The sequence below is a fragment of the Hypanus sabinus genome, chromosome 6, assembly GCF_030144855.1.
Source record: "Hypanus sabinus isolate sHypSab1 chromosome 6, sHypSab1.hap1, whole genome shotgun sequence".
NCBI lineage: Eukaryota > Metazoa > Chordata > Chondrichthyes > Myliobatiformes > Dasyatidae > Hypanus > Hypanus sabinus.
This window is the reverse complement of record NC_082711.1, coordinates 171723292-171748269: the sequence shown is the minus strand read 5'-3', so window position 1 is coordinate 171748269 and position 24978 is coordinate 171723292. Positions and strand designations below refer to the sequence as shown.

At 48.0% G+C, this 24978-nt stretch overlaps 1 protein-coding gene across 2 annotated transcripts; it reads left to right on the top strand.

Moving 5' to 3' along the window:
* Positions 1–13: 13 nt before the first annotated feature.
* Positions 14–23245, top strand: glod4 (glyoxalase domain containing 4). 2 transcript variants are annotated; one of them, XM_059973562.1, is made up of 10 exons: positions 49–151; positions 752–1758; positions 5723–5772; positions 6860–6980; positions 10128–10272; positions 13701–13837; positions 17964–18050; positions 18954–19067; positions 20846–20932; positions 22969–23245. In XM_059973562.1, the coding sequence occupies exons 4-10, from the start codon at positions 6888–6890 to the stop codon at positions 23032–23034; spliced, it is 729 nt and encodes a 242-aa protein (XP_059829545.1). In that variant the 5' UTR covers positions 49–151; positions 752–1758; positions 5723–5772; positions 6860–6887; the 3' UTR covers positions 23035–23245. The 2 variants fall into 2 exon arrangements, with proteins under 2 accessions (XP_059829544.1, XP_059829545.1); XM_059973561.1 differs by lacking the exon at positions 752–1758 and having other exon boundaries at positions 14–151.
* The last annotated feature ends 1733 nt before the right edge of the window (positions 23246–24978 follow it).

The window sequence follows — 24978 nt, the reverse complement described above, 5'->3', positions numbered from 1 at the left end:
CACGTGAGGCGTCGCGGTCACGTGAGGCGCCCCCCCCCCCCCCCCCGCTTCGGGTGCAGCGATGGTGCTGGGCAGGGCGCTGCATTTTGTCTTTAAAGTCGGGGATCGCAGCCGCAGCATTAAATTTTACAGAGATGTCTTGGGCATGCAGGTGAGTTTGATGCTTCTCTGCGGAGCGGCGGGCCGGGGGGTGTCCCGAATTTTCCACCGTGCCCTTTGGCGTGGTTATGCCCTGTGCCCACCCCCCCGTCCTCGGTAGACGGCGAGGCCTTTGCGGGATTCGCGGACTAAAACAGTGGGAGGTGTTTATTTTTGTTTCAAGTATAAACAGATAAGCACAAGGGATACTGCAGATTTTGGAAATCCCGAGCAACGCACACAAAAAACTGGAGGAACTCAGCAGGTCAGGCAGCATCTATGGAGATGAATAAACAATCGACGTTTCTGGCTGAGACCCTTCTTCAGGACTGGAAATGAAGGGGGAAGTAGTGAGAATAGTAAAGAGCAGGAAAGGAAGGCGGACAGATTGACAGGTGCTGATGAGGGGACTACTGTTTAGTCTTTCCATAGCTGATGCCTGACCTGCTGAGTTCCTCCACCGTTTCGGGTGTTACAACTCTGTATTTGTAAGACTATACGGTCACAGAAGACCACAGCACAGAGCAGGCCGTTTGGCTCATCTAGTCTGCACCAAGGTCTTATTCTGTCTAGTCCCATCAACTTGAACTAAATTCCTCGCTTCCCTTCCCAGCCACGTGCTCATCCAAACATCGCTTGCTGCTGTTAAAGCCGACACAGAGTTGTGTGTATGGCCCATTCCATCGCAGGAGAAGTCCTCCCCGCTGTTCAGCGTATCTACAAGGAGCACAGCCGCAAGAAAGCAGCATCAAGTTCCTCTGCCAACCAGGCCGTCCCGCTTCTCACTGTCATCGGGGAGGAGTTATAGGAGCCTTGGGCCCCACTGCACCAGGTTCAACCATTAACCTTCTGAACCAGCGTGGATAACTTTACTCACCTGTGGACTCACTTTCAAAGTGCTCATGTAATCAGTGTTACTTATTTACTTACTTAATGCACTCAGACCCCACATGGCACCGATACGTTACAACCTGGTTATTCAATTCTCTATTGAAATTTTTAAAAATGACAAAACTTCATTCTGAACAACACTTATCAAGAGCTGCCGCTATTACAGTGAACATCCAATCAGCCAATGAGAGCGCTTTACTTGCGCTCTGAGCCAGTCGCGTATGACTTCACTCTCTGCCTCTCCTGCATGTGTAAGCATTCTTACACTCTTGCCAATTTCTTCCAGTTTTTCACCCGTAATGCTTGGAAAGCATTCCGCAACTTCCAGCGAGAGTAGGATGTCTGGGAAAAATACCAGCGCGGTTGTGGAACTGCAAGTGATGCGGCATTTGAAAGCTGGTGAGCGTCAGGTCGATGCTGGTGCCTCTTGAAATTGGCTACATTGACGATTTTTAAAAAAAAATGCAGACAAGATAAAAATGGACCAGTTCGCCAGTGGTGACCCTGACTGGGAGCAAAGCAATAAAGCAAAGAGAGATCTTCTCGATGTGACCTTGTGCTGCCGAGAACGGCTTCGTGAGAGGAAACTTAAGAAAAGGCAGGCAAACGAGACCGCCTGCTTGAAGAAGGGGTGGATGTTTGAGGAGGACCCAGAGCCTGGTCCCTCTGAGACGTAACCAGCTTGCCTCCGCTGCTGTTGTGACGCGTTGCTGCTCCGCTGATATACAGGTTAGGCTTACTTGTGTATTTGTTACTGTGTTTACACCAAATCAGGTCAAGTCACTTTCATTGTCATTTCACTGCTGGTACAGTACATAGTAAAAATGAGACAATGTTTTTCAGGACCATGGTGTTACATGACACAGTACAAAAACTAGACTGAGCTATGTAAAAAAACAACACAGAGAGAAAAAACAACTACACTGGACTACAGACCTACCCAGGTCTGCATAAAGTGCACAAAACAGTGCAGGCATTACAATAAATAATAAACAGGACAATAGGGCAGTAAGGTGTCAGTCCAGGCTCTGGGTATTGAGGAATCTGATAGCTTGGGGGAAGAAACTGTTACATAGTCTGGTCGTGAGAGCCTGAATGCTTCGGTGCCTTTTCCCAGATGGCAGGAGGGAGAAGAGTTTGTATGAGGGGTGCGTGGGGTCCTTCATAATGCTGTTTGCTTTGCGGATGCAGCGTGTGGTGTAAGTGTCCGTAATGACAGGAAGAGAGACCCTGATGATCTCAGCATAGTGTATGACATAGTATATGTCTCGGATTTGATTTTTTAAAAATCAGCTACAGAAGTCAGTTTACATACATAACGCTGATTTACAAAGCGCGCCACCTGCAAGGGATGTATCCTCAGCGTCAAGTGGTGCCTGCGTGTATTTTTTTTCTCTTTGCATTGATTGTCTTCTTTTGAACATTGGCTGTGTTGTTTTTCACTGATTCTCTTGTATTTCTTTGTTCTACTGTGAATGCTGGCAAGGAACAAGGAAAGCTGTCGCGGTTGAATACGGTGACCAGTACGTCTATTGAACTTCTCACGGTGTATTCACTGCCACACATCGGTAGTGTTCATAGCACTCGTGGCCTCTTGGGGTAGTACAAATGCCACCCATTTCACCCCCCCCCCCACCGTCTACCCAGTCCCCACAGTGTCCAGCGACAGAAGATCCCTAGACTGCTGTCTTTCTCCTCAAAACCTTTGTGTTGGCCACACCAAAGTTAAGTGTCCCTCGGTGTGAACTCTTGACGGCTTTGAACATGGCAGTTGGCGGCTTTCCTTAACGACCATCTTGTTGGAATGGACGACCGTTGAGTTCCTCAGGCCTGTTGCTGATCAGCAGGTCAGGCAGCGTCCGTGGTGGGAAATGGACAGAAGTTTTTGGGTTGAGACCAGCACAACCTCATTATTGCTGCTTTTGCAGTATTTACCTGAGGATTTCAGGCCTTCGTGGTGCAGTAACAACAGGACCTTAAAAACTGTGGCCCTTCCCCCTGGGGACTTCGTGGTGGCCGTGTGGGCTTCAGAATGCCCAGGTATGTCCCATCTCCCATCAGATGTCTCCTTAACCTCCATTCTGTTGGATCCTGGACCTTTTGTGATCCAAAGGTTCCTCGGAAGACAAGGATGAGGCATAAACTACTGCCGCGATGAGGCCAAACTCAGATTGGAGGAGCAATACCTTGTATTCCGTCAGGGGAGCCTCCAACCTGGTGGCATGAGGATCGATTTCTCCAACTTGGGGGAATTGACCCCGTCCGCCTGCCTGCCTGCCTCACCATTCTGACATGTCAGTCCATGGCCTCCTCTACTGCTGCGATCAGGCTTCACTCGAGTTGGAGGAGCAACACCTTGTATTCCATCTGGGTAGCCTCCAACCTGATGGCATGAACATCGATTTCACAAGCTTGCGGTAATTGGCTCCACCCTCTTCTTCCTCAATCCCTTTTCACTCAATCACCATATCTCCTTGCCTGCCCCTCACCCCCTCTTGCTCCTCCACCAATCGACTTCCCAGCTCTTTACTTCACCCCTCCCCCCTCCCAGTCTCACCTATCACCCACCACCATGTAGACCAGGCATGGGCAAACTACGGCCCGGGGGCCATATGCGGCCCATTAAGCTTTTTAATCCGGCCCGCAGAACTTGATGAAATTATATTAATAAACCTTGTTAACGTTTTTTCCCCGCAATTCTGGCGTTTTCCCAATAGATGACGCACCCTATATACATTGACCTTTGTTGAGGTGCAGCGTATTACTCCACATTTGCGCTTTACTCTTTGTTCGGCTCGACCTATTTATGTGAACAGGCGTTCAGCGTCATGAACGTCAAGAAAGCCAGCCACAGATCCAAGTTAACTGACCAACACCTCAGATCCATCCTGAGAATCGCCACAACAAAACTAAATCCAGACTTTGATGGGCAGGCTAAAAAGGGAGACCAACAACACTGTTCCCACTGAAATTAAGTTTCTTCGTTGTGTTATGTAAAAAAAATGCTTTTGAAAATATTTTTTTCAATAAGCCTTACATGTTTCATGTCATTTCTGTTAAGTGATGGACATGAGTAGTGCGCAGGTGCACGTACGTTCTCAAAATAAAAAATGCGCTCCAGATCAAATAACGCGCTCCGCATACTGTCACTGTTCTGTCCTTGTGCTGGTCGTTGTTGAGTTTTGGCACAGGGGACAATTGAATAAGAAGGAGCAGGACAAGTAGACCAGCATCTCCTACCGTTATTGAAATAAAGACAGGCAGGAGGAGAGTGATGATGATAATATCTTGAAGGATAACAGAATTTTCAGTGCTTTAAAATAATAACTGTTACTATTAAAAAAAACTTTTATTCATTTAATTTTCAGTGTTTTAAAAGTCATTTCAATAAATAGCTAAATACCATGGGACTTCAAGATATTTTGTTGTAATGCATTTGTTCATTTTCAATTGAAATTAAAGCACGTTTTCTACATATCCCATGATATTTTATTTTCTCTTATGAGGTATATTATCAAAACACTCCGTCCATCTGCTCCTGGTTCGGCCCCCCCTATCAAATTTTAGAACCTTTTGTGGCCCACAAGTCAAAAAGTTTGCCCACCCCTGATGTAGACCTACCTCTCCCCACCCCCCCACCTCACTCTGACTTCTAATCTCTATTTTTCCTGTCCTCTCGAAGGGTCTCCACCTGAAGTGTCGACAGTTTACTGTTTTCCACCAGCCTGGCCTGCTGAGTTCCTCCAGTTTTTTGTGTGCATGAAATTTGTTGCTTGCAATTGTTTTGTTAAATGCTACAAGAACAAAGAAGATTCATCGAGAGAGACAAAGGAAAGAGGAAGACTAAAAAGAAGTCATGGTCTCCTCATACCGGTCTAGAAATGCCCAAAATTCCACCAATAACAATTAGCCAATAAGATTCAAGTGATACGACTCCTGCCTCTGAAGCAAAGAAGTTTCCAGAAAAAGAGCCAATTACACCTACTGGAAAACTCACTGAATGATTGAGTGTATTCCAGTGATGGTTTTGTACTTGCTGGAGTTTAGAAGAATAGTTGGGGATCTCATTGGAACCTATTGAATACTGAAAGGCCTAGCTAGAGTGGATGTGGAGAGGATGCTTCCTGAAGTGGGGGAATCCAGGACCAAAGGCACAGCCTTGGAGTAGAAGGACCATAGACAAAATGCTGGAGAATCTACCAACCTCCACTTGAAATGCAGCCGATGATTTGGCCTCTGTAGCCGTCCACAGAATTACCACCATCTGGCCAAAGAAGTTCCTCAGATCAGGCAGCATCTATGAAATAAATAAACTGTCGCTGTTTCAGGCCAAGACCCTCCTTCAGGGATGGAAGAATGTCCCTTTAGAACAGAGGTGAGGAGGAATTTCTTTGGCCAGGTGGTGGTAAATCTGTGGATGGCTACAGAGGCCAAATCATTGGCTGCATTTCAAGTGGAGGTTAGTAGCTTCTTAATTAGTAAGGGTGTCAGAGGTTACAGTGGGAAGGCAGGAGAATGGGGTTGAGAGGAAAAATGGATGGGCCAGGATCGAATGGCGGAGCAGACTTGATGAGCCAAATGGTCTAATTCTGTCTCTGTGTCTTATGACAAAGTTAATCTCCAAAAATAAACAATTCTGCACCTTAATCCGACTGTTCCAAGGAGAGTAACCTATTGTTGGGTGTTTGTACAGGTCCTGCGGCATGAGGAGTTTGAAGAAGGCTGTAAGGCAAGCTGCAATGGGTGAGTAGCACAAGCAAAACGCTGGGGGAGCTCGGCAGGTCGGGCAGCGTCTATGGAGGGGGAATGAATAGAGGGTGAGCAAAGCCTTGTGTTGTTTGTGGGAGTGAAGGGTAACTAACCCAGACAAGTAAAGTTACTGGTTGCTTTTCAATCTCCACTGAGTGTTTGGTTGCTGGGGCAAACACAGAACCATGCCAGGAATGTTTATTACCCCAAACTTTACATATGTCATTCTTCAGTACTCAAGTATAAAGGAAAATGAAATGTTACCCTGGATAAGATAGAACTTTTATTTGTCCCGAAGGAAATTATTGTTGTAAAGCTGCTCAGTCAGAAATCCAAAATGTAAGCATTGTAGGTATGAAAAAATAGAAAATGTGCATTGAAAGTAAAGAGCGAAACTCAGATGTGTAATGAAACTATCTAGTTATGTGCTTTCAACACACACAAAATGCCGGTGGAACACAGCAGGACAGGCAGCATCTGTAAGGAGAAGCACTTTCGACGTCTCGGGCCGAGACCCTTCGTCAGGACTAGCTGAGAGAAGAGATAGTACTCCTGTTGCTATGTTTTTGTTCTGCCAAGCATCGTGGATAAGCCATGTTAGTGCCGGGATGTGTGGCAACATTTGCGGGCTGCCCCCAGTTTGGATGTACACGTGATAAGTAAGGCTGAATCTTGAACAGAAGGGTAGTAGTGTTCATGGACTGTTCAGAAATATTCCTAAAACACGGTGTGTACCTCGTTCCCAGCCCCAGTGATGGTAACGAGCAGAGGGCACGTCCCAGATGGTGAGGATCTTTAATGATGGACGCCCTCTCTTGACGAGACGTCCTTAAAGCGAGGCGGCTTGTGATGGAGCGGGCTGGGTCAACAGCCCTCCGCAGCCCCTGGCGATCCTGTGCGTTGGAGCCTCCACAACAGGCTCCTTCAATGTAACTCTGCAGAAATCTGCGAGAGTTGGCGGGCTGGACGGCCTCGTTCTCTGCCACGGTAGCTCCAGGATTTGAAAATAGCTCTGCAGACGTTGCTGGAAAGTGGGCGGGGGGGATTGTAAGCGCCCTGAATTCTCTGATCTCTGTTACAGACCCTATGATGGCAAATGGAGCAAGACCATGATTGGCTACGGCCCTGAGGATACTCATTTCGTGTCTGAGTTAACGTATAATTACGGAGTGGATGAATATCACCTGGGGAATGACTTCCTGGTAAGAGCATGTGTCTCTCTATCTGCTTGGGGTGCGTGTATGCTTGGTGAGGATGATGGAAGACAAAAGGGGTGTTTTTGATTTGCTTTTTAGCTGCTGTGGCACAGTGTTGTGGGCTGTACGCGTCCGTGTTCTAATTTCTTTCAGTTTATTTAAAGCCGACTTGTTTTTGTGTTCAAGTTTATGGCCTGTCATTAAATCATATTTATGTTAATGGCTATTGTTCCTCTGGGGCCAAGGTGGAAAACGCCGTGCACACCGTCCCAAACGCAGTCACGTGCAGCATGTACAGTCTCAAAGTAATATCAGCACGAGTCCCTGGGATTGACAGGTTGACCCAGCTTTGCATTGCACTTGTTCTGAAAGATCTTTGCCCTGAAATGTTAAATAGCGCAAAGTAAGCAAGAGTTGCGTTAACTCTCCTTTCTCCTCAGCTGCTGCCTGACCTGCTGAGTGAATATATAGTTTTCTGCTTTCGGTTAAGCTGTGATCTGAGGGTGTGGGTGGAGTGGGGTAGACCTGCTCGCTACCTCTCCTACACTGAATACAGAGTGAGTGAGCCCACTCTGCCATCGTCCACCCATTAACGCTAATTCTACGTCGATTACTTTTTAATTGAATCGTATTCAGAACGCTACAGCACAAACTGCCCTTCAGCCCATCTAGTTCATGCCGAACTGTTACTCTGCCTTGTCCCATTGGCTTGCACTTGGAGCATGCCCCTCCCATGCATGCACTCGGCCAAACTTCTCCTTCGCAGGTACATTACAGTGAAAGGTGTTGTTTGTGTTAGCAGCCAGCACGACCTAAGGATGTGCTACGGGCAGCCCGCAAGTGTTGTCAAATTTTGTGATGCCCACAACGTTCAGCAGAACAGCGGCCAAAAAAGTTCCTTGACTGCCCCCTTGCACACACAGACGGGCCTCCAACCCCGGGACAGGCCACCTCCGGGCTCCGTCTTCCAGTCCTTGGCCCCAGACTCACAGACGTCAGACATCTAAACTCCAGTCCCCACCTGGACTCACTGGCATGAGTGATCCTGAAGTACAGGACCTCATATTAGCAGCCTCCAACCTGATGGCGCAAACATTGATTTCTCTAACTTCTCCCCTGTCCCCTTTCTCTTTTTCCATTTCCTCCCCTCTTGCCCCTTCTCCTCACCTGCCCATCACCTCCCCCTGGTGCCCCTCCTTCCCTTTCTCCCATGGACCACTCTCCTCTTCTAACAGATTCCTCCTCTTTCGGCCCTTTACCTCTTCCACCAATCACCTCCCAGCTTTTCATTTTATCCCCAATTTCTCCCTCACTGGCTTCACCTCTCACCTGCTGGCTTGCGCTCCTCCCTCTCCCCCCACCCCCATTTCTTAATTAATATTAAATCAAATCGAGTTTAATTGTCATTCAAACCATACATAGATACAGCTGAGCGAGACAGCGTTCCTCTGGAGCTGAGGGACAAAATATTCAAAATAGCAAGCAACATTCAAAAACAGCAAGAAACATAATTCGAAATATCAGCAAAGAAGCATATTCACTTGGGAAAAGAAATGTATATGTATAGGCCAAGGCCCTGAGCAACAATGTCCAGCTTCCCGGCAGTGTACAAGTAGTCCCCGAGTTACGAACATCCAACTAACGGACTGCTCGTACTTACGAACCGAGGAAGGAGAACGCCGTCCGCCATTTTAAGTCGGATTGCGACACCGTCTGCCATTTTAAGTCATTGCCGTTGACACTGTGAGTGTGTAACTTTGTATTTGGCTAAAATTTTTCTTAGCAAGATTCACCCTGACCCTGCCCACCCCCCCTGGTTCCAGTCGGCTGGTGGCGCAGTGAGATCAGCACCGGGCTGGAGAACGGAGGTTTCCGAGTTCGATCCAGTGACAGACCACTCCAGTGATTCCCGTACCATCCGTGCCGGGTTGATGTCGAGCTCGCAACTCGACCTCGTTAAAAAAAAACCCACTGCCACCTCCAGTTTAAATTCCCTTGCGGAATATTGCGGAGGATCAAATACCCAAACCCAGCACAGCCCCCACTTGTCCCATTTAGCCTGACTCAGTGCGGTGGTCCTTAGGACCCAGTGGACCTCGGGAGCCAGCGCAGCTCGGGACCCGCTGCCCACAGTGTTTCTGTTCCATTGACGGGAAGCGATCGTGATTGAAAATAAAGTGGAAATAATAAAGGGTTTGGAAAGAGGTGAAACGTCATTGGAAAAGCATTAGGCAACAGTCAGTCAACAATTGGAACAATTTTAAAGGATACAGATAAAGGATTAAGTGAGAATAATGGAGCATGTGAAAGGCCCTGCCCCGATGAAAGCTACAATTATTACTAAGCAACACAGTGGTTTAATTATTGGAATACATATGTTTCTCAAGTGTTTTATGGGCATAGAAAGGTAAAATATATACTATATACTAAGACAAGCGTTTGACTAACTGACGCTAAGTAATATCGGATGTACTTGTTGCGACTTACGTACAAATCGGACTTAAAGACGGACTCAGGAACGGAACTCGTTCGTAACCTGGGGACTGCCTGTACAGTCACATGCAATCCAGCTTGTCATTCCATCGCTCGAACACTGGAGGGCAGCACCAGTGAGTGAGGCCAAACCCCAGCCAAGCTCAACCACGTTTCCGCATCTCTCACTTGGTCTGTGGCAGCAGGCAAGCCTAAGGCTTGAGGCCTAGTTCTTGCTACAACTAAGGCTGCACAGCTTCCATATCGACTGTCTTTCCCCCCCCCCCCCCCCACCAGACAAAGGGAACAGGCCTATGGCAACTTGCGTTATTACTGTCCAACACAGTTGTGCAATCATAAGTGAAATGTCAGCGGCAACCTCCCACGGTTATACCGCACCAACTCCAGTGCTTCCGAGTATCGGGCATCACAGTCTGCAGCCAGCTCAGCTCCTCCGATATCCCGGCTGGACCCCTCCTTTTAGTACATTTCTACCCGTCCACGCTATAGGCCACTCCCACAACTTCCATATCATTTATGAATTTCCCGATTTTTCCTGCCCACATCTGCATCCTAATCATGAGCGTATATTACAAACAACGAGGGTCCCAGCATGGGTACATGCAGGGCGGGGCACCACTGGTCACTAGCGTCTGATCTTACATTGCTTTCTTTCTGTAGGGAATGACGCTTCAGTCGAGTCAGGCAGTGAGCAATGCCAAGAAGGAAGGATGGCCGTTGACCGAAATTCGGAATGGAGTGTTTGTAACGGAGGCCCCAGGGGGATACAAGTTCTATTTGGTGGATAAGGACCAGCCTGAGTCAGGTTTGGACACAGATTCTAGTTCCTTTTAATCTGTTGTTAGAAAATCGGCATGGAAAATTGATGATGAGAGGCATTGATCGTGTGGATAGTCAGAGGCTTTTTCCCAGGGCTGAAATGGTTGCCACAAGAGGGCACAGGTTTAAGGTGCTGTGGAGTAGGTACAGAGGAGATGTCAGGGGTAAGTTTTTTACTCAGAGAGTGGTGAGTGTGTGGAATGGGCTGCCGGCAACGTTGGTGGAGGTGAAAACAATAGGGTCTTTTAAGGGACTCCTGGATAGGTACATGGAGCTTAGTAAAAAGAGGGCTATGGTAAGCCTAGTAATTTCTGAAGTAGGGACATGTTTGGCACAACTTTGTGGGCCGAAGGGCCTGTATTGTGCTGTGGGTTTTCTATGTTTGGTACAGTATTTGAACTTGAGGGTGGCCGGCGCAGATGCGTCTGTACCAAAGGAGGTGTGAGGCCTTCCTTTCCTCTGCTAGCCTGCAGGTGACCCCCCCCCCCCAGGATCCAGGTCACGGGAAGCCATTGGGAGCAGGTGGTGGATGGTCGTATGAGCAGCAACTCCTGGTGATGCGACCACTGACGCCAGGCAGACTATCTCTGAAGAGTTTTGGTCATGGCTGGGGTCACCCGACTTGTAAAGACACAGCCCAGAAGAAGGCAATGGCAAACCACTTCCGTAGAAAAGATTTGCCAAGAACAGTCACGGTCACGGGACCGTGATCACTTGCGTCTTGCAACACAGCGCATAACGGCGATGATTTGAACTTAAGACCAGATGTGCTGCAAGCACCAGCTTGGTATGCCCACAGCTTACTAACCGGTATGTCTTTGGAACGCCGGATGAGACGGGAGCACCCGGAGGAAGGTCACGGGGAAAATGTACAAACTCCTTACAGACAGTGTTGGGAGGAGAATCCGCAATCTGACCCCTGGCACTATAGAAACGAACGAAGCAGGGGAGGATGCAGAGAGCGCTAAGCGGGGATCTCGCTCCCAAGATGGAAGAAGAGACTGATTAGTGTTGACTGTTTGATATCTTGTTTGGAGGATAATCGAATCAATGTTTGTTCCTCTCACAGGCCAGTGTTTCCAGTATTGAGGCCCTAATTATACATTATACTTTATAATTATTTTTATTCTATGGACCAAAATCATTAAGCAAGAAATTTGTGGACCCCAGGTTGGGAACACCTGCGTTAAAATCCCAGGAGATCAGCGGTTTTTAAGATACTCAAACCACCCCATCTGGCACCAACAATCATTCCACAGTCAAAGTCACTTAAATCGCATTTCTTCCCCATTCTGATGTTGGTCTGAACAACCACTGAACCTCTTGACCATGTCTGCGTGCTTTTATGCATTGAGTTGCTGCCACATGATTGGCTGATACCTGCATTAATGTGCAAATTGAATTGAATTGACTTTATTTCTTAAATCCTTCACATACATGAGAAGTAAAAATCTTTGTCGTGTCTGTCCAAATGTGCAATTTATAGTAATTTATAATAAATAGAACAGCCAATAAAGTGAGTCACTGAGTGTAGCTGGACGGCTGGTTTGGGAAGACTATTGAATTTGTGTTTGGAGCCAGAAATGTTCTTATCTTGGGAAGAGATTGGAAATGGAAACATTCAAGATGTATTCAAAGTTTCTTTGAAGAATTGGAGTATCCAAACAGGCTTGTGACCCTTCAAAGTAGAGAAGGAAGATTTGGGGTAGTATTGGAACCTTACGTCACGAGCTCACAGAAGCCCTGTGTAACTGACAGCAGGAGTAGGTCACCTCACTAACTCTCTCTGCCGCTACCTGAGGAAATGTCTGGCTCCTGCAGTGTTCTCACCAACCACCCCACAAACCCAGCACGGAAGGAGATCATCCTTACTCCTGACCAACTGCAGAAGAATTAAGATATTCTTACAGAGACTCTGCATTTAAATAGGAGTTCTCCAAGTAATAGGGAGTTACGTCGTGGGGACTGGATTCTGCAGCTGCTGGAAATCCAGAGCAACACACACAAAATGCTGGAGGAACTCAGCATCGACTGAGAGGAGTAAACAAATGTTCTGGGCTGAGACCTGTCATCAGGAATAATAAAAGATCTCGGCCCAAAATGCCGACTGTTTATTTTTCTCAATAGATGCTGCCTTCCCTGCTGAGTTTCTCCAGCATTCAGTGTGCGTGTTACATCACTGTGTTTTTCCTTGGGTGTCACACAGTTCCACCTCGTCCTTGATGTGTCCATGTTCCCTTGTTCTCCAGACCCACCTCTGGTTTTCTGTACCTTCCCTGTCTCCCTCCTCCCGCTCTCTTCCCACGTTAATTTCCGCCACTGCCCCGCCGGTGGCAGCAGCTCGTTGCGGGAAGGCTGTGGAAGCTTCAGAGAGGGTGCAGAGATCTCCCAGGATGCTGCTTGGATTAGAGAGGAAAGGTTGAGTGAAAGAGGATGAGAGGCGACTTGACAGAAATCTACAAGGTGATGAGAGGCAGGCTGTGACTCTTTCCCAGGGCAGAAATGGCTAACACGACGGGGTAGAACTTTAAGGTGGCCAGAGGCAGGTTTTCTCTGCATAGAGTGGTGGGTGTGTGGAACACACCGCCAGCGGTGACGGTAGAGGCAGCTGCATTAGAGACTGTTAACTAGGCACATGGATGATAGTAAGGTGGAGGGCTATGTAGGGGGGAAGGGTTAGATTGATCTGGGAGTAGGTTAAAAAGTTGGCACAGCATTGTGGGCTGAAGGGCCTGTACTGTGCTGGTGTGTGTCCTGTTTTAATGTTTATGACACTGCACGTTGATCACTGTGTCTGGCTCAGACGTTAGTTCATTAAGGGGAAGCCAGAGCTTGAACCCTGTAACTCACCCCAAACTTAAAGTCGTCCTTAACTCAAGAGATGCTGGAAATCTTGAGCAAGTCAGGCAGCATCTGTGGAGGGGAATAAACGGTCGATATTTCAGTGTGAGATCCTTATTCAGGACTGGGAGGGGGGGGGGTCCAGAATAGAAAGCCTGGGGGGGGGGGCAGTTCAAGCTGGCAGCTGGTGGGTGAGACCGGGTGAGGGGGAAGATGGGTGAAGTGAGAAGCTGGGAGGTGATTGGTGGAAAAGGTAAAGAAGAGGGAATCCTCATAGGAGAGAGCACAGTGGACCATGGATGAAAGGGAAGGAGGGGCACCGCAGATGCTGCTGACTGACCTGCTGTGTTCCCCTTAGTCTTTGAGTGTGTGTGTGTGGCCCTGGATTTCCTTGCAGCTGGGCACCAGGTCTGTGACTGGACTGCAGGGTGGGAATACGTCAGGCGGTTGCTTGCCTGTATCAGGGTAGAGGAGGCTAAGTACTTGTCTCCAGCACGAGGGTATAGCCCCTCGATGAGGTTGAGTGTTTCCATTCAATTTCAAGTGACACTCAAAGCCCCTGTTGCTTTGCAGACCCAGTGCAGAAGGTAACCCTGGCTGTGTCAGACCTGCAGCGCGCGGTCAAGTACTGGTGCGATTTACTCGGGATGAAGCTCTACGAAAGGGACGACGCCAAGAAGCAGGTCTTGCTGGGTTACGCCGATGATCAGGTGAGCTGTGGCCGGCACACGTCCATAAAACGCGGGCAAATGGTACGAGCGCGGGGAAGGTGAGTATTGTGCCCTGTTCCGGTCGCCTCATTATGGGAAGGATGTGGAAGCTTTAGCGAAGGGTTCAGAAGAGATTTGCCAGGATGCTGCCTGGTCCAGAGGACGTGCTCTATGAAGATGGGTTGAGTGAGCTAGTGAGAAGGAGAAGTAATTTTAATAGAGGTCGACAAGATGAAAAGGGGTACAAATAGTGGATAGCCAGACTTGTTCCTGGGGCAGGAATGCATAATACCAGGGGCAAAGGGTTAAGGTGATTGCAGGAAATTACAGGGGTCACGTCAGAGGTCTTTGGAGTTTGTGCAGCTCTGGGTTTTCACAGGGGGGGGTTGCTGGCACCTGGGCTCGGAGCCGTACGAGTGGAGTTCACCTAAATGGTCTGTAAGTAGGAATTGTGACCGCGGACCACACGGTCCTGCAGTGGGCGGCGAATCCTCCATATCTTCATGGATCAGGTGTTTATCAGCTGGGGGAGGCCCGGTAACCCCAGCGGGTTCTGCAGTTACTGGAAATCCGGAACGGCCAGCAAGCAAAATGCCGGAGGAATTCAGCGGGTCAGGCAGCATCTGTGGAGGGGAATGAAGAGTCGGTGTTTCAGCTGGAGACCCTTCGTCAGGACTGGAAAGGAGGGTGGGAGCGGCCAGGTGTGGGAGGGGAAGGAGTACGAGCTGACAGGTGATAAGTGAAGCCAGGTGAGGGGGAAGGTGGGTGGATGAAGTGAGAAGGTGGAAGAGGTGAAGGTCTGGAGAAGAAGGGATCTGATAGGAGAGGAGAGTGGACCGTGGGAGAAAGGGAAGGAGGAGGAGTACCGGGGGAGGTGATAGGCAGGTGAGGAGAGGAGGGGAGCCAGAATGGGGAATGGAAAAAGAGTGGGGAGATGGTGGAGAAATGAGCAGAAGTTAGAGAAATCAGCTGTCAGGTTGGAGGCTACTCAAATGGAATATAAGGTGTTGCTCCTCCAACCTGAGTTATCAGATGGTTGCTCCTACCTGAGAGAAGCTGTAACTATTCTCCCCTACGTTTCCATCAAGTTCCTCACTCGTCTCGACACTGGCAGTAGATGGCTAACCTGCCATCCCACACGTCTTTGGGATACGGGAGGAGATCAGGGCACACTGAGACAACTACGAGATCAGAGGGAGAGTGCAAACTCCACGCAGGAGGAACTGAACCCAGGGTGCTAGTGCTAGGGGGTAGCCATTCTACTGACAGTGCCACGGTACCCCTACACACGAGCAACATTCTGCAGTGGCCAGTTAATCAAATCAAACAAGTTCTTTAATTGTCAGTCCAACCATATATGGATATAGCCGAATTAGACCGCGTTCCTCTGGGGCCAAGGTGCAAAAATATACAAGTGCACTCCAAATAATGAGAAAGGGGGAAGAAAAAGAACATAATCATGTAAGAAAACAAGTTTTTAGGCCAAGTTCCTGACCGACAAGTGACAAGTCCTGCAAATTGATTTTTCTTGGCAGTCCAGCTGGTAATCCCACAGATCCACCACTGGAGGGCAGTACTAATGGTACTCAGCAGCAACTGAGCCAACGCGCCATGCTACAACACAAGCCCGAGGACTGAGGCCTAGTCCGATCTACAACTGAGGCGACACTGCTCTCTCCCCACCAAACAAGGGAAACATAGAAAACCTACAGCACAATACAGTTGTGCCAAACATGTCTCTACCTCTGAAATTACTCGGCTTACCCATAGCCCTCTATTTTTCTAAGTTCCATGTACCTATCCAAAAGTCTCTTAAAAGACCCTATCGTATCTGCCTCCACCACCGTTGCAGGCAGCCCATTCCACACACTCACCACTCTCTTGAGTAAAAAAACTTACTCCTGACATCTCCTCTGTACCTACTCCCCAGCACCTTAAACCTGTGCCCTCTTGTGGCAACCATTTCAGCCCTGGGAAAAAGCCTCTGTCTATCCACACGATCAATGCCTCTCATCATCATATACACCTCTATCAGGTCACCTCTCATCCTCCTTCACTCCTAGGAGAAAAGGCTGAGTTCACACAACCTATTCTCATAAGGCATTCTCCCCAATCCAGGCAACATCCTTGTAAATCTCCTCTGCACCCTTTCTATGGTTTCCACATCCTTCCTGTAGTGAGGCAACCAGAACTGAGCACAGTACTCCAAGTGGGGTCTGACCAGGGTCCAATATAACTGCAACATTACCTCCCGGCTCCTAAACTCAATCCCACGACTGATGAAGGCCAATACACCTTATGCCTTCTTAACCACAAAGTCAACCTGCGCAGCTGCTTTGAGTGTCCTATGTCCACTAGGGCACTCAATGTCCAACAGGGTCTTGCGATCACAGAAGAAACATCCAAGACAGTCACGGTTTCACTGCATCCCACCTTCCTGCCAACTCTGGTGCCTCTCAGTAGCGGGCAAGCACACGCTCCTCACCCAGGTCAGCTCTTCCAAATCCAATCCCACCTCTCCTGTGGCCCGACACCCCGGCTCGAGCCCCACTGCCCGGCGTCCCCTACCAACCCACACGTCTCTGAATGGAGATCAGCTGTGCTTGTAGGGCTTCCGTGCAAACTCCAAAGGCAGTACGGAATCCAGGTCATTGCTGCTGCAAAAGGCGGCTTCCTACAAACAATATGACAGCTCAGGGATTTGGTAAAATAATGGTTCAGTTACTAAACTCGCAATCAGAACAGTATCTGGTGTTGTTTTTGCATTTCTACATACCAGAGAGACAGAAATTGCTTTAGTGTCTGATGCAGAAGGCAACACCTTTCATTATAACCATATAACAATTACAGCACGGAAACAGGCCATCTTGGCCTTTCTAGTCCGTGCCGAACGCTTACTCTCACCTAGTCCCTCCGACCTGCACTCAGCCCATAACCCTCCATTCCTTTCCTGTCCATATACATATCCAATTTTTTTTAAATGACAACATCGAACCAGCCTCTACCACTTCTATTGGAAGCTCGTTCCACACAGCTACCACTCTCTGAGTAAAGAAGTTCCCCCTCATGTTACCCCTAAACTTTTGCTCCTTAACTCTCAACTCATCTCCTCTTGTTTGAATCTCCACTACTCTCAATGGAAAAAGCCTATCCACGTCAACTCTATCTATCCCCCTCATAATTTTAAATCCTCTATCAAGTCCCCCCTCAACCTTCTACGATCCAAAGAATAAAGACCTAACTTGTTCAACCTTTCTCTGTAAGTTAGGTGCTGAAACCCAGGTAACATTCTAGTAAATCTCCCCTGTACTCTCTATTATGTGTGAAGTGGTAGGTCTAATTTGAAGACAGAATATAATATAAATGGTAAGGTTGAAAAGGTAAATGGCTAGCCCAAGGGGACATAGTTTTAAGGTGCTTGGAAATAGGTACCAAGGGGATGTCAGGGGTATGTTTTTCACACAGAGTGGTGGGTGCATGGAATGCACTGCCAGCGATGGTGGTGGAGGCGGATACAATAGGATCTTTTAAGAGCTTCTTAGATAGGTACCTGGAGCTTAGGAAAATAGAGGGCTATGTGCTCAGGAATTTCTAGGCAGTCTCTACAGCAGGTTACGTGGTCGGCACAACATTGTGGGCCGAAGGGCCTGTAATGTGCTGTAGATTTCTATGTTCTGTTACTGAAGTGGTCAGCCCCCCCATGGTAGTGTAGCGGTCAGCACAATACTTTACGGTACAGATGACCCAAGTTCAGTTTCCACCATTGTCTGTAAGGAGTTTGTACGCTCTCCCCCTGACTCTGTTTCCTCCAGGTGCTCCGGTTTCCTCCCATGTTCCTGAGATGTAGTGGTCAGTGGGTTAGTTGGTCCTTTTAAGTTGTCTCGTGGCAAGGCTCAGATTAAATCGCCCTCCTGACTGAGAAACAAGTGCGCTACGGTCTGAGCTGTGACGGGCATTGATTGACATCCGGAGAAACAGGTGCGCTACGGTCTGAGCTGTGACGGGCGTTGATTGACATCCGGGGGCCAGTCAGGGTCTTTCTCGGACGGTGAAGTGAACTTGAGGGGCTGTGCCACAGGGATCTGCAGGGGCAGAAAGCTGACGTGTTGCCCTGCTCGTGTTACAGTGCAAGTTGGAACTCCAGGACATCGGGAGCCCTGTGGACCACGCCACTGCCTACGGAAGGATTGCATTCTCTTGTCCGAGAGAGCAGGTAATGGTGGGGCGAACAGACCATTTACTATATGTAACCCCCTGGGTCGCCTCAGGCTCGCTCAGCTCGTTCTCATCTAGGGGGAGCAGCCTTCAGCCCCGCCAAACTGGGAAATCAGCTGGTGTGGATGCTGTGTGATGTCCCCGCCTCGCCCAAAAACAGACAGTACACCATATGCGATTAAATGAGTACAATTTATAAAGGTTACTATAACTAAGTGATTAATAACGATACAGTATATATGAAGAGAAAATTAAAGAAAAGGCGCCAAACTTATCAAAGTCCAAACCACTTCGTGCACAGCTGTTGGAGCTCAATTACTGAAGTCTTCTGGCCACCATTCGATCCCCTCCAAACTCCTCGACTCGCAGCTCAGGACCCTCCGAACTCCTCGACTCTCCAAACAGCTCAGGACCCTCCGAGTGGTCAACCAAGCACATCTAGCTTCATCCCCCCCCTCCTCGGAGAATCTCCCGGCCTCGGACCCCCCGTCCGATCCTCGCCCAGCTTAGAGCATTGCGTCCTCTCTCTTGACCCCCTCGCGCCGATCTGCCCAAAAGCCCGTCAACAATAGCTTACAGACTCAAAAGAAAGAACGTTAATCCCCATTTGGTTTACAAAGGAATACCATTCTTGTTATCAGTAAATTAGCATTCCTGCTAGTTAACAAAAGGAAACCCTTTCCCAACAGTAACAAAGAGAAAAAAAAACCCCTTTACATATAAATGACCATCAAGCTTGCTGTGGTGTAGAAGACCTCAGGGGCCACCTGTTCTGGCCATGGACAGAGGAACGTTCCCCGGCAGCCCCCAGTTTTAGCTGCCCTGTCCCAGGTGCCAAGGGTCAGTACTAGTGGTGAGGAATCCTGCCTGGTCGCAGATTGAAAGTTGGTGTTTTATTAAGTTACCAGGTGTGGAGACTCAGGTGAGGGAGGAGAAGCAGAAGATCCTGACAGCGTTGGTGAGCCTGGAGACACCGGGAAAGCCGACTGTGGATGTGGTGATCCTGGCAGATCCAGTGAGTGGCGGGGTGCGGAGGCTTGGAGTAACGTGTTTGTTACACAGACTGGGTGATGTCTGGTGTTGAGTGTACAGTCGATACTGTATTTGTTACACAGGCTGGGTGATGTCTGGTGTTGAGTGTACAGTCGATACTGTTTGTTACACAGGCAGTTTGGGTGATGTCTGGTGTTGAGTGTACAGTCGATACTGTGTTACACAGGCTGTTTGGGTGATGTCAGGTGTTGAGTGTACAGTCGATACTGTGTTACACAGGCTGTTTGGGTGATGTCAGGTGTTGAGTGTACAGTCGATACTGTGTTACACAGGCTGTTTGGGTGATGTCAGGTGTTGAGTGTACAGTCGATACTGTTTGTTACACAGACTGGGTGATGTCTGGTGTTGAGTGTACAGTCGATACTGTTTGTTACACAGACTGGGTGATGTCTGGTGTTGAGTGTACAGTCGATACTGTTTGTTACACAGACTGGGTGATGTCTGGTGTTGAGTGTACAGTCGATACTGTGTTTGTTACACAGGCTGGGTGATGTCTGGTGTTGAGTGTACAGTCGATACTGTTTGTTACACAGACTGGGTGATGTCTGGTGTTGAGTGTACAGTCGATACTGTATTTGTTACACAGGCTGGGTGATGTCTGGTGTTGAGTGTACAGTCGATACTGTTTGTTACACAGACTGGGTGATGTCTGGTGTTGAGTGTACAGTCGATACTGTATTTGTTACACAGGCTGGGTGATGTCTGGTGTTGAGTGTACAGTCGATACTGTTTGTTACACAGACTGGGTGATGTCTGGTGTTGAGTGTACAGTCGATACTGTGTTTGTTACACAGACTGGGTGATGTCTGGTGTTGAGTGTACAGTCAATACTGTTTGTTACACAGACTGGGTGATGTCTGGTGTTGAGTGTACAGTCGATACTGTGTTTGTTACACAGGCTGGGTGATGTCTGGTGTTGAGTGTACAGTCGATACTGTGTTTGTTACACAGGCTGGGTGATGTCTGGTGTTGAGTGTACAGTCGATACTGTGTTTGTTACACAGGCTGTTTGGGTGATGTCTGGTGTTGAGTGTACAGTCGATACTGTGTTTGTTACACAGGCTGGGTGATGTCTGGTGTTGAGTGTACAGTCGATACTGTGTTTGTTACACAGGCTGTTTGGGTGATGTCTGGTGTTGAGTGTACAGTCGATACTGTGTTTGTTACACAGACTGGGTGATGTCTGGTGTTGAGTGTACAGTCGATACTGTGTTTGTTACACAGACTGGGTGATGTCTGGTGTTGAGTGTACAGTCGATACTGTTTGTTACACAGGCTGGGTGATGTCTGGTGTTGAGTGTACAGTCGATACTGTGTTTGTTACACAGGCTGGGTGATGTCTGGTGTTGAGTGTACAGTCGATACTGTTTGTTACACAGGCTGGGTGATGTCTGGTGTTGAGTGTACAGTCGATACTGTGTTTGTTACACAGACTGGGTGATGTCTGGTGTTGAGTGTACAGTTGATACTGTTTGTTACACAGGCTGGGTGATGTCTGGTGTTGAGTGTACAGTCGATACTGTTTGTTACACAGGCTGGGTGATGTCTGGTGTTGAGTGTACAGTCGATACTGTTTGTTACACAGACTGGGTGATGTCTGGTGTTGAGTGTACAGTCGATACTGTGTTTGTTACACAGGCTGGGTGATGTCTGGTGTTGAGTGTACAGTCGATACTGTATTTGTCTGGTGTAGTCACTGTGCAATGGAACTCATTTGTTCTGTTTCCCTCACCCCACAAGGACGGCCATGAGATCTGCTTTGTGGGCGATGCAGCTTTTCGTGACCTCTCCAAGGTGGACCCCAATGCAGCCAAGCTACTGGATGACGTAAGTCCCAGCATTAACGTCGCCTCACTCAGAATGTGTAGTCAGACTGGATGGGACAGAAAACATTGCGATGCGTAGCTGGTCCTCCACTACCTTCACTCAGAACTGGTGCTGAGACACAGAAGGGGGGCATTGCTCGCTCTGTGAAGTGTCAGTCCAACTAGTCGTGCTTTGCTCGGGAAGCCTTTAACTTTCTAAAGAAACTGAATAACTGCTTCCATTTTACAGATCTCATTTATCAGACGGTGTGCATTATCTGAAAGTTCACTGCACTGTTGTATGTGATGAAGCACTAGGATACCAGAGCTATAAGCGCAATAAGCCCTAATTCAGTCTAGATAAATATGAGCAGGGAGCTGTCCTGGGAGAGTTTCCATCAGAATCAAGTACATTGTGTTTTGTGTGGATTGGATTTAATGTCAAGGTGTGACTGGTGACATTGAATTGATGTTCGTTACCCTGGTGGTCTGAGTGATGTTTGATATGGATGCTTTCTGACGGAACACATTTGTTCCACCAGGGTAACAGGGGCAACTGTTTCTGGTGATGCTGATGCTCCCCCATCTGTCCAGCAGACCCACATACGCTAGTTCATAAGGACGTGTGTGACCTGGGCAGGACCTGAAATAAGGAGTATCGTTTTAAGTGTTGTGACAAATTGAAACTGAACGACGCAGGAGCTGTATAACTGGGAAATAGAAAAGCCCATATTATTCACAATGCCGACTTCCAAGAATCCAGCGGAATCTCACTCTCCTTGTAAACTTAAATTCGCCGGACCAAATAACCACAGCACAAAAAAAAAATCCCTACCTATGTTTTTCACTGGTTTATTTCTTCGAGCTCGGCCGGCGAGGGAACTTGGTCCCGACACCGGGGGAAGAAGCGTTCTCGTCCCCCTGGCGGTTCAAACAAGTTCACTGCTCGGCTTCCGGAATTGTTACAGTCGGTAAGGCCGCCAACGGAACAATCAGTTCGATAGACATTCCAGCTACTCAAATAGAGCAAAGCTTCATAACTTAGATAAGAGACTCCACCAAATTTAAGCTTTAATTGAGAAAGGAATGTCCTGTCTTATCTCCATCAGCAACCGCCTTTTGTCGAAACCAAAAGGCGTGAAAAATCAGGAGACTTCTTTCCTGGATCTGTGTGAACTTTAACCCTTATCTCGCTCCAAAGAGACAGCTGTGAGACATCATCTTAAACATGCTGTAGCCATTCACAAACCAGAATGCACAGACACAGTCGGTACTCAACCTTAACCCATTATTTACAGGACTCTGAGAATCCCCCAATTCCCTTGAAACTTTATTATCCTGACAGTTTTATAGTTATCTATGCTTCTTTCGCACAAGGATAACGAACACTTGCAGTCTCAATTGCTGTAATTACCAACGTAACTTCAACATGCGGGATATAGTCAGGTACATTTACAGAATTTCATATTTAGAGTGGAAATTAGCAGAACTCCTTTGAATATTCAGTACTGGTGTCTGCTTCAGAAGAAGTACAAACTCTAGATACCCAAAATATACCCCTTTTCCTAGTGTTGAAAGATGACACCATGAATTTATAACTTACCAGAAGGTTAAATGAGAAGCTAGATCTGTCCCACATAGACCTTTAGCGGTGTGTTAATAGCAGGAACATTCATCCTAGTGCAGAGCTCCCCAGCCTGGGGTCTATGGACCCTTTACTTAACGACATTGGTCCATGGCATAAGTTAAGTTGGGAGCCCCTGCTCTGTTTTGCTTTCGTCTATGTTGTTTCAATGGGGCAGAATCATCAGCTCTTGCACCCCATAATTGCCCTCACTAGCCACGGGGAGTTTTAAGTCGTGTGTGGTTTTTATTTCCTGACAACTGGTTCTCACTTTAGTTCGTCCGGAATCCGGAATGATTCCTAGCCCAGCGTGGTGCTTGGGGTGGGTGGGTGGGTTTTTAAGCCTGGGGAAGGAGGTGGGGGGGGGGGGGGGGACTGAGAGTATCTGATCCACCAGCTTGACGGAGTGACCCTTGCTTTCCTCTTCCCAACAGGCCATCGCAGCAGACAAGAGCAAAGAGTGGTTTGCCGAGCATCGTAAGCAAAAGTCCTCTGCGTGAAGGGGGTTGGAGATGCTCGTGCACGGATCCTGCTGACTGTGTTTCCGAGGGGGGTGTGTTTGAGGAATGATTTCATTTCTCTGTGTTTCCCCTCACATGGAAAATTGTCACCAGAGACTTCCACCATGTCCTTTGACACAAGAAAACCTGTTACTAATTCCTACTGAAATCGTTCATCTTTTCACAATAAAGTTTGGTCATAGATACAGCGGTTGGTGGATGCATTTTACCCTGGTAGTTCTTGTCTCTGTTGCTTCATCCCTGTGGTTTCACTTCCTTGGTGTCGATAATTGGCCGTGGTAACCGCGAGAGGGTGTGTGGGCTCTGTCTGGTCTGATTCTTTGTCTAGGTTCTTAACGAAGCAAATGAGCTCAATTTTACATCCCAGGCTTCCTGTGCTCTTTCTGTCTCACATAAACACTACTTATCACTTCTAACCAACAGTGATGGAAGCCTTTTTAAAGATTAGTTTGATTTGTCGCATGGATATTGCAACCTACAGTGAAATGCATCATTGGTGTCAGCGATCAGCATGGTCTGAAAATGTGCTTCGCCGCGTTTCTGGGCCGACTGAGCATTCCCACAACTTGCTAACACTAACCTGAGTGTCTTCCTTTGGAACTTGGAGGAAACGTGCAAACTCCTTACAGGCAGCGGCAGGAATTGAACCCTGCTGGTACTGAAAGTCGTTGGGCTAACTGCTGAGCTCCATCGATGCTCCTGTGCCGTCTGGGATTGTGCTTTCCGCCGGGTGAGAATGGAAATCTCTGGGCGGGGATGCAGAAGATCAGGGAGGCGGCCACACAGTTTGTGGATATTCGCTCAGTTATTGAAGGAGATCAAAGGGGAGGTAAATGGTGTTGACCATAAGAAATAGGAATAGAATTGGGCCATTCAGCCCATCAAGTCTGCTCTGCCATTCCATCATGGCTGATTTCTTGTTCCTCTCTCCTGCCTTCTCCCTGTAACCTTTGATGCCCTGACTAACAATGTCTGTTTAAATATACCCAGCAACGAATTCCACATCATCACCACCTACTCACTGTTTTAAAGGGGCATCTTTTTACTTTGAGGCTATGCCTCATGGTCCTTGACTCTCCCGTAGTGGAACGAGGCTAACGAGGACCACAAGTGTGCGGACCCACATTGCAAAGTACACCAAAACCCTCTGCACATCGACAAGGAGTGCTGCCGCCATCAGGGATCCAGACCACGCTTCTTCTGGCTGCGGCCATCCGGGAGAAGGAAGCCTTGGGCCCCACTCCACCAGGTTCAGGAACATTTATCACCCTTCAATCATCAGGCTCTTGAACCAGCCTGGATAACTTCACGCACCTTGACAGTGAAGGCATTCCACAACCTGTGGACTCCCTCTCAAGGACTCGACAACTCATGTTCTTAATACGGACGGAAAAATGAAATGATTTCACTACTTCAAAAAGTTAGAAACTACAAAGAATTTGAAGGGACTGGCAATCTTTTTGAATGTTATAATGAAAATGAAGATTTGGAGGATGAGTGAAGACTGTCCATTGTTTGCTCTAGGTAGATGCTTCATTGATCCCAAAGGAAGTTGCAGTGCCACAGTCGCATTACAAGTGCAGAGATGTACAAATATTAAAAGAGAAGTAAGAAAAAATAAAAATGACTTCAACAGTCTAACAGGAGGGGGTCGTCACTTACCCGCTTATAGGTTGACTCATTATGGAGCCTAATGGCTGAGGGTAAGAATGGCCTTGTGCAGAACTGTTTGGAGCAGTGCGGTTGTCTTAGTCTGTTACTGAAAGTGCTCCTCTGTTCAGCCAAGGTGAAATGCAGCGGGTGAGAAACATTGTGCAGAACTGTCAGGATTTTCCGGAGGGTATTTTGTTCTACCACAGCCTCCAGTGGGTCCAGTCTGACTCCTATAACAGAGCCAGCCTTTCTAATCAGTTTATTGAGTCT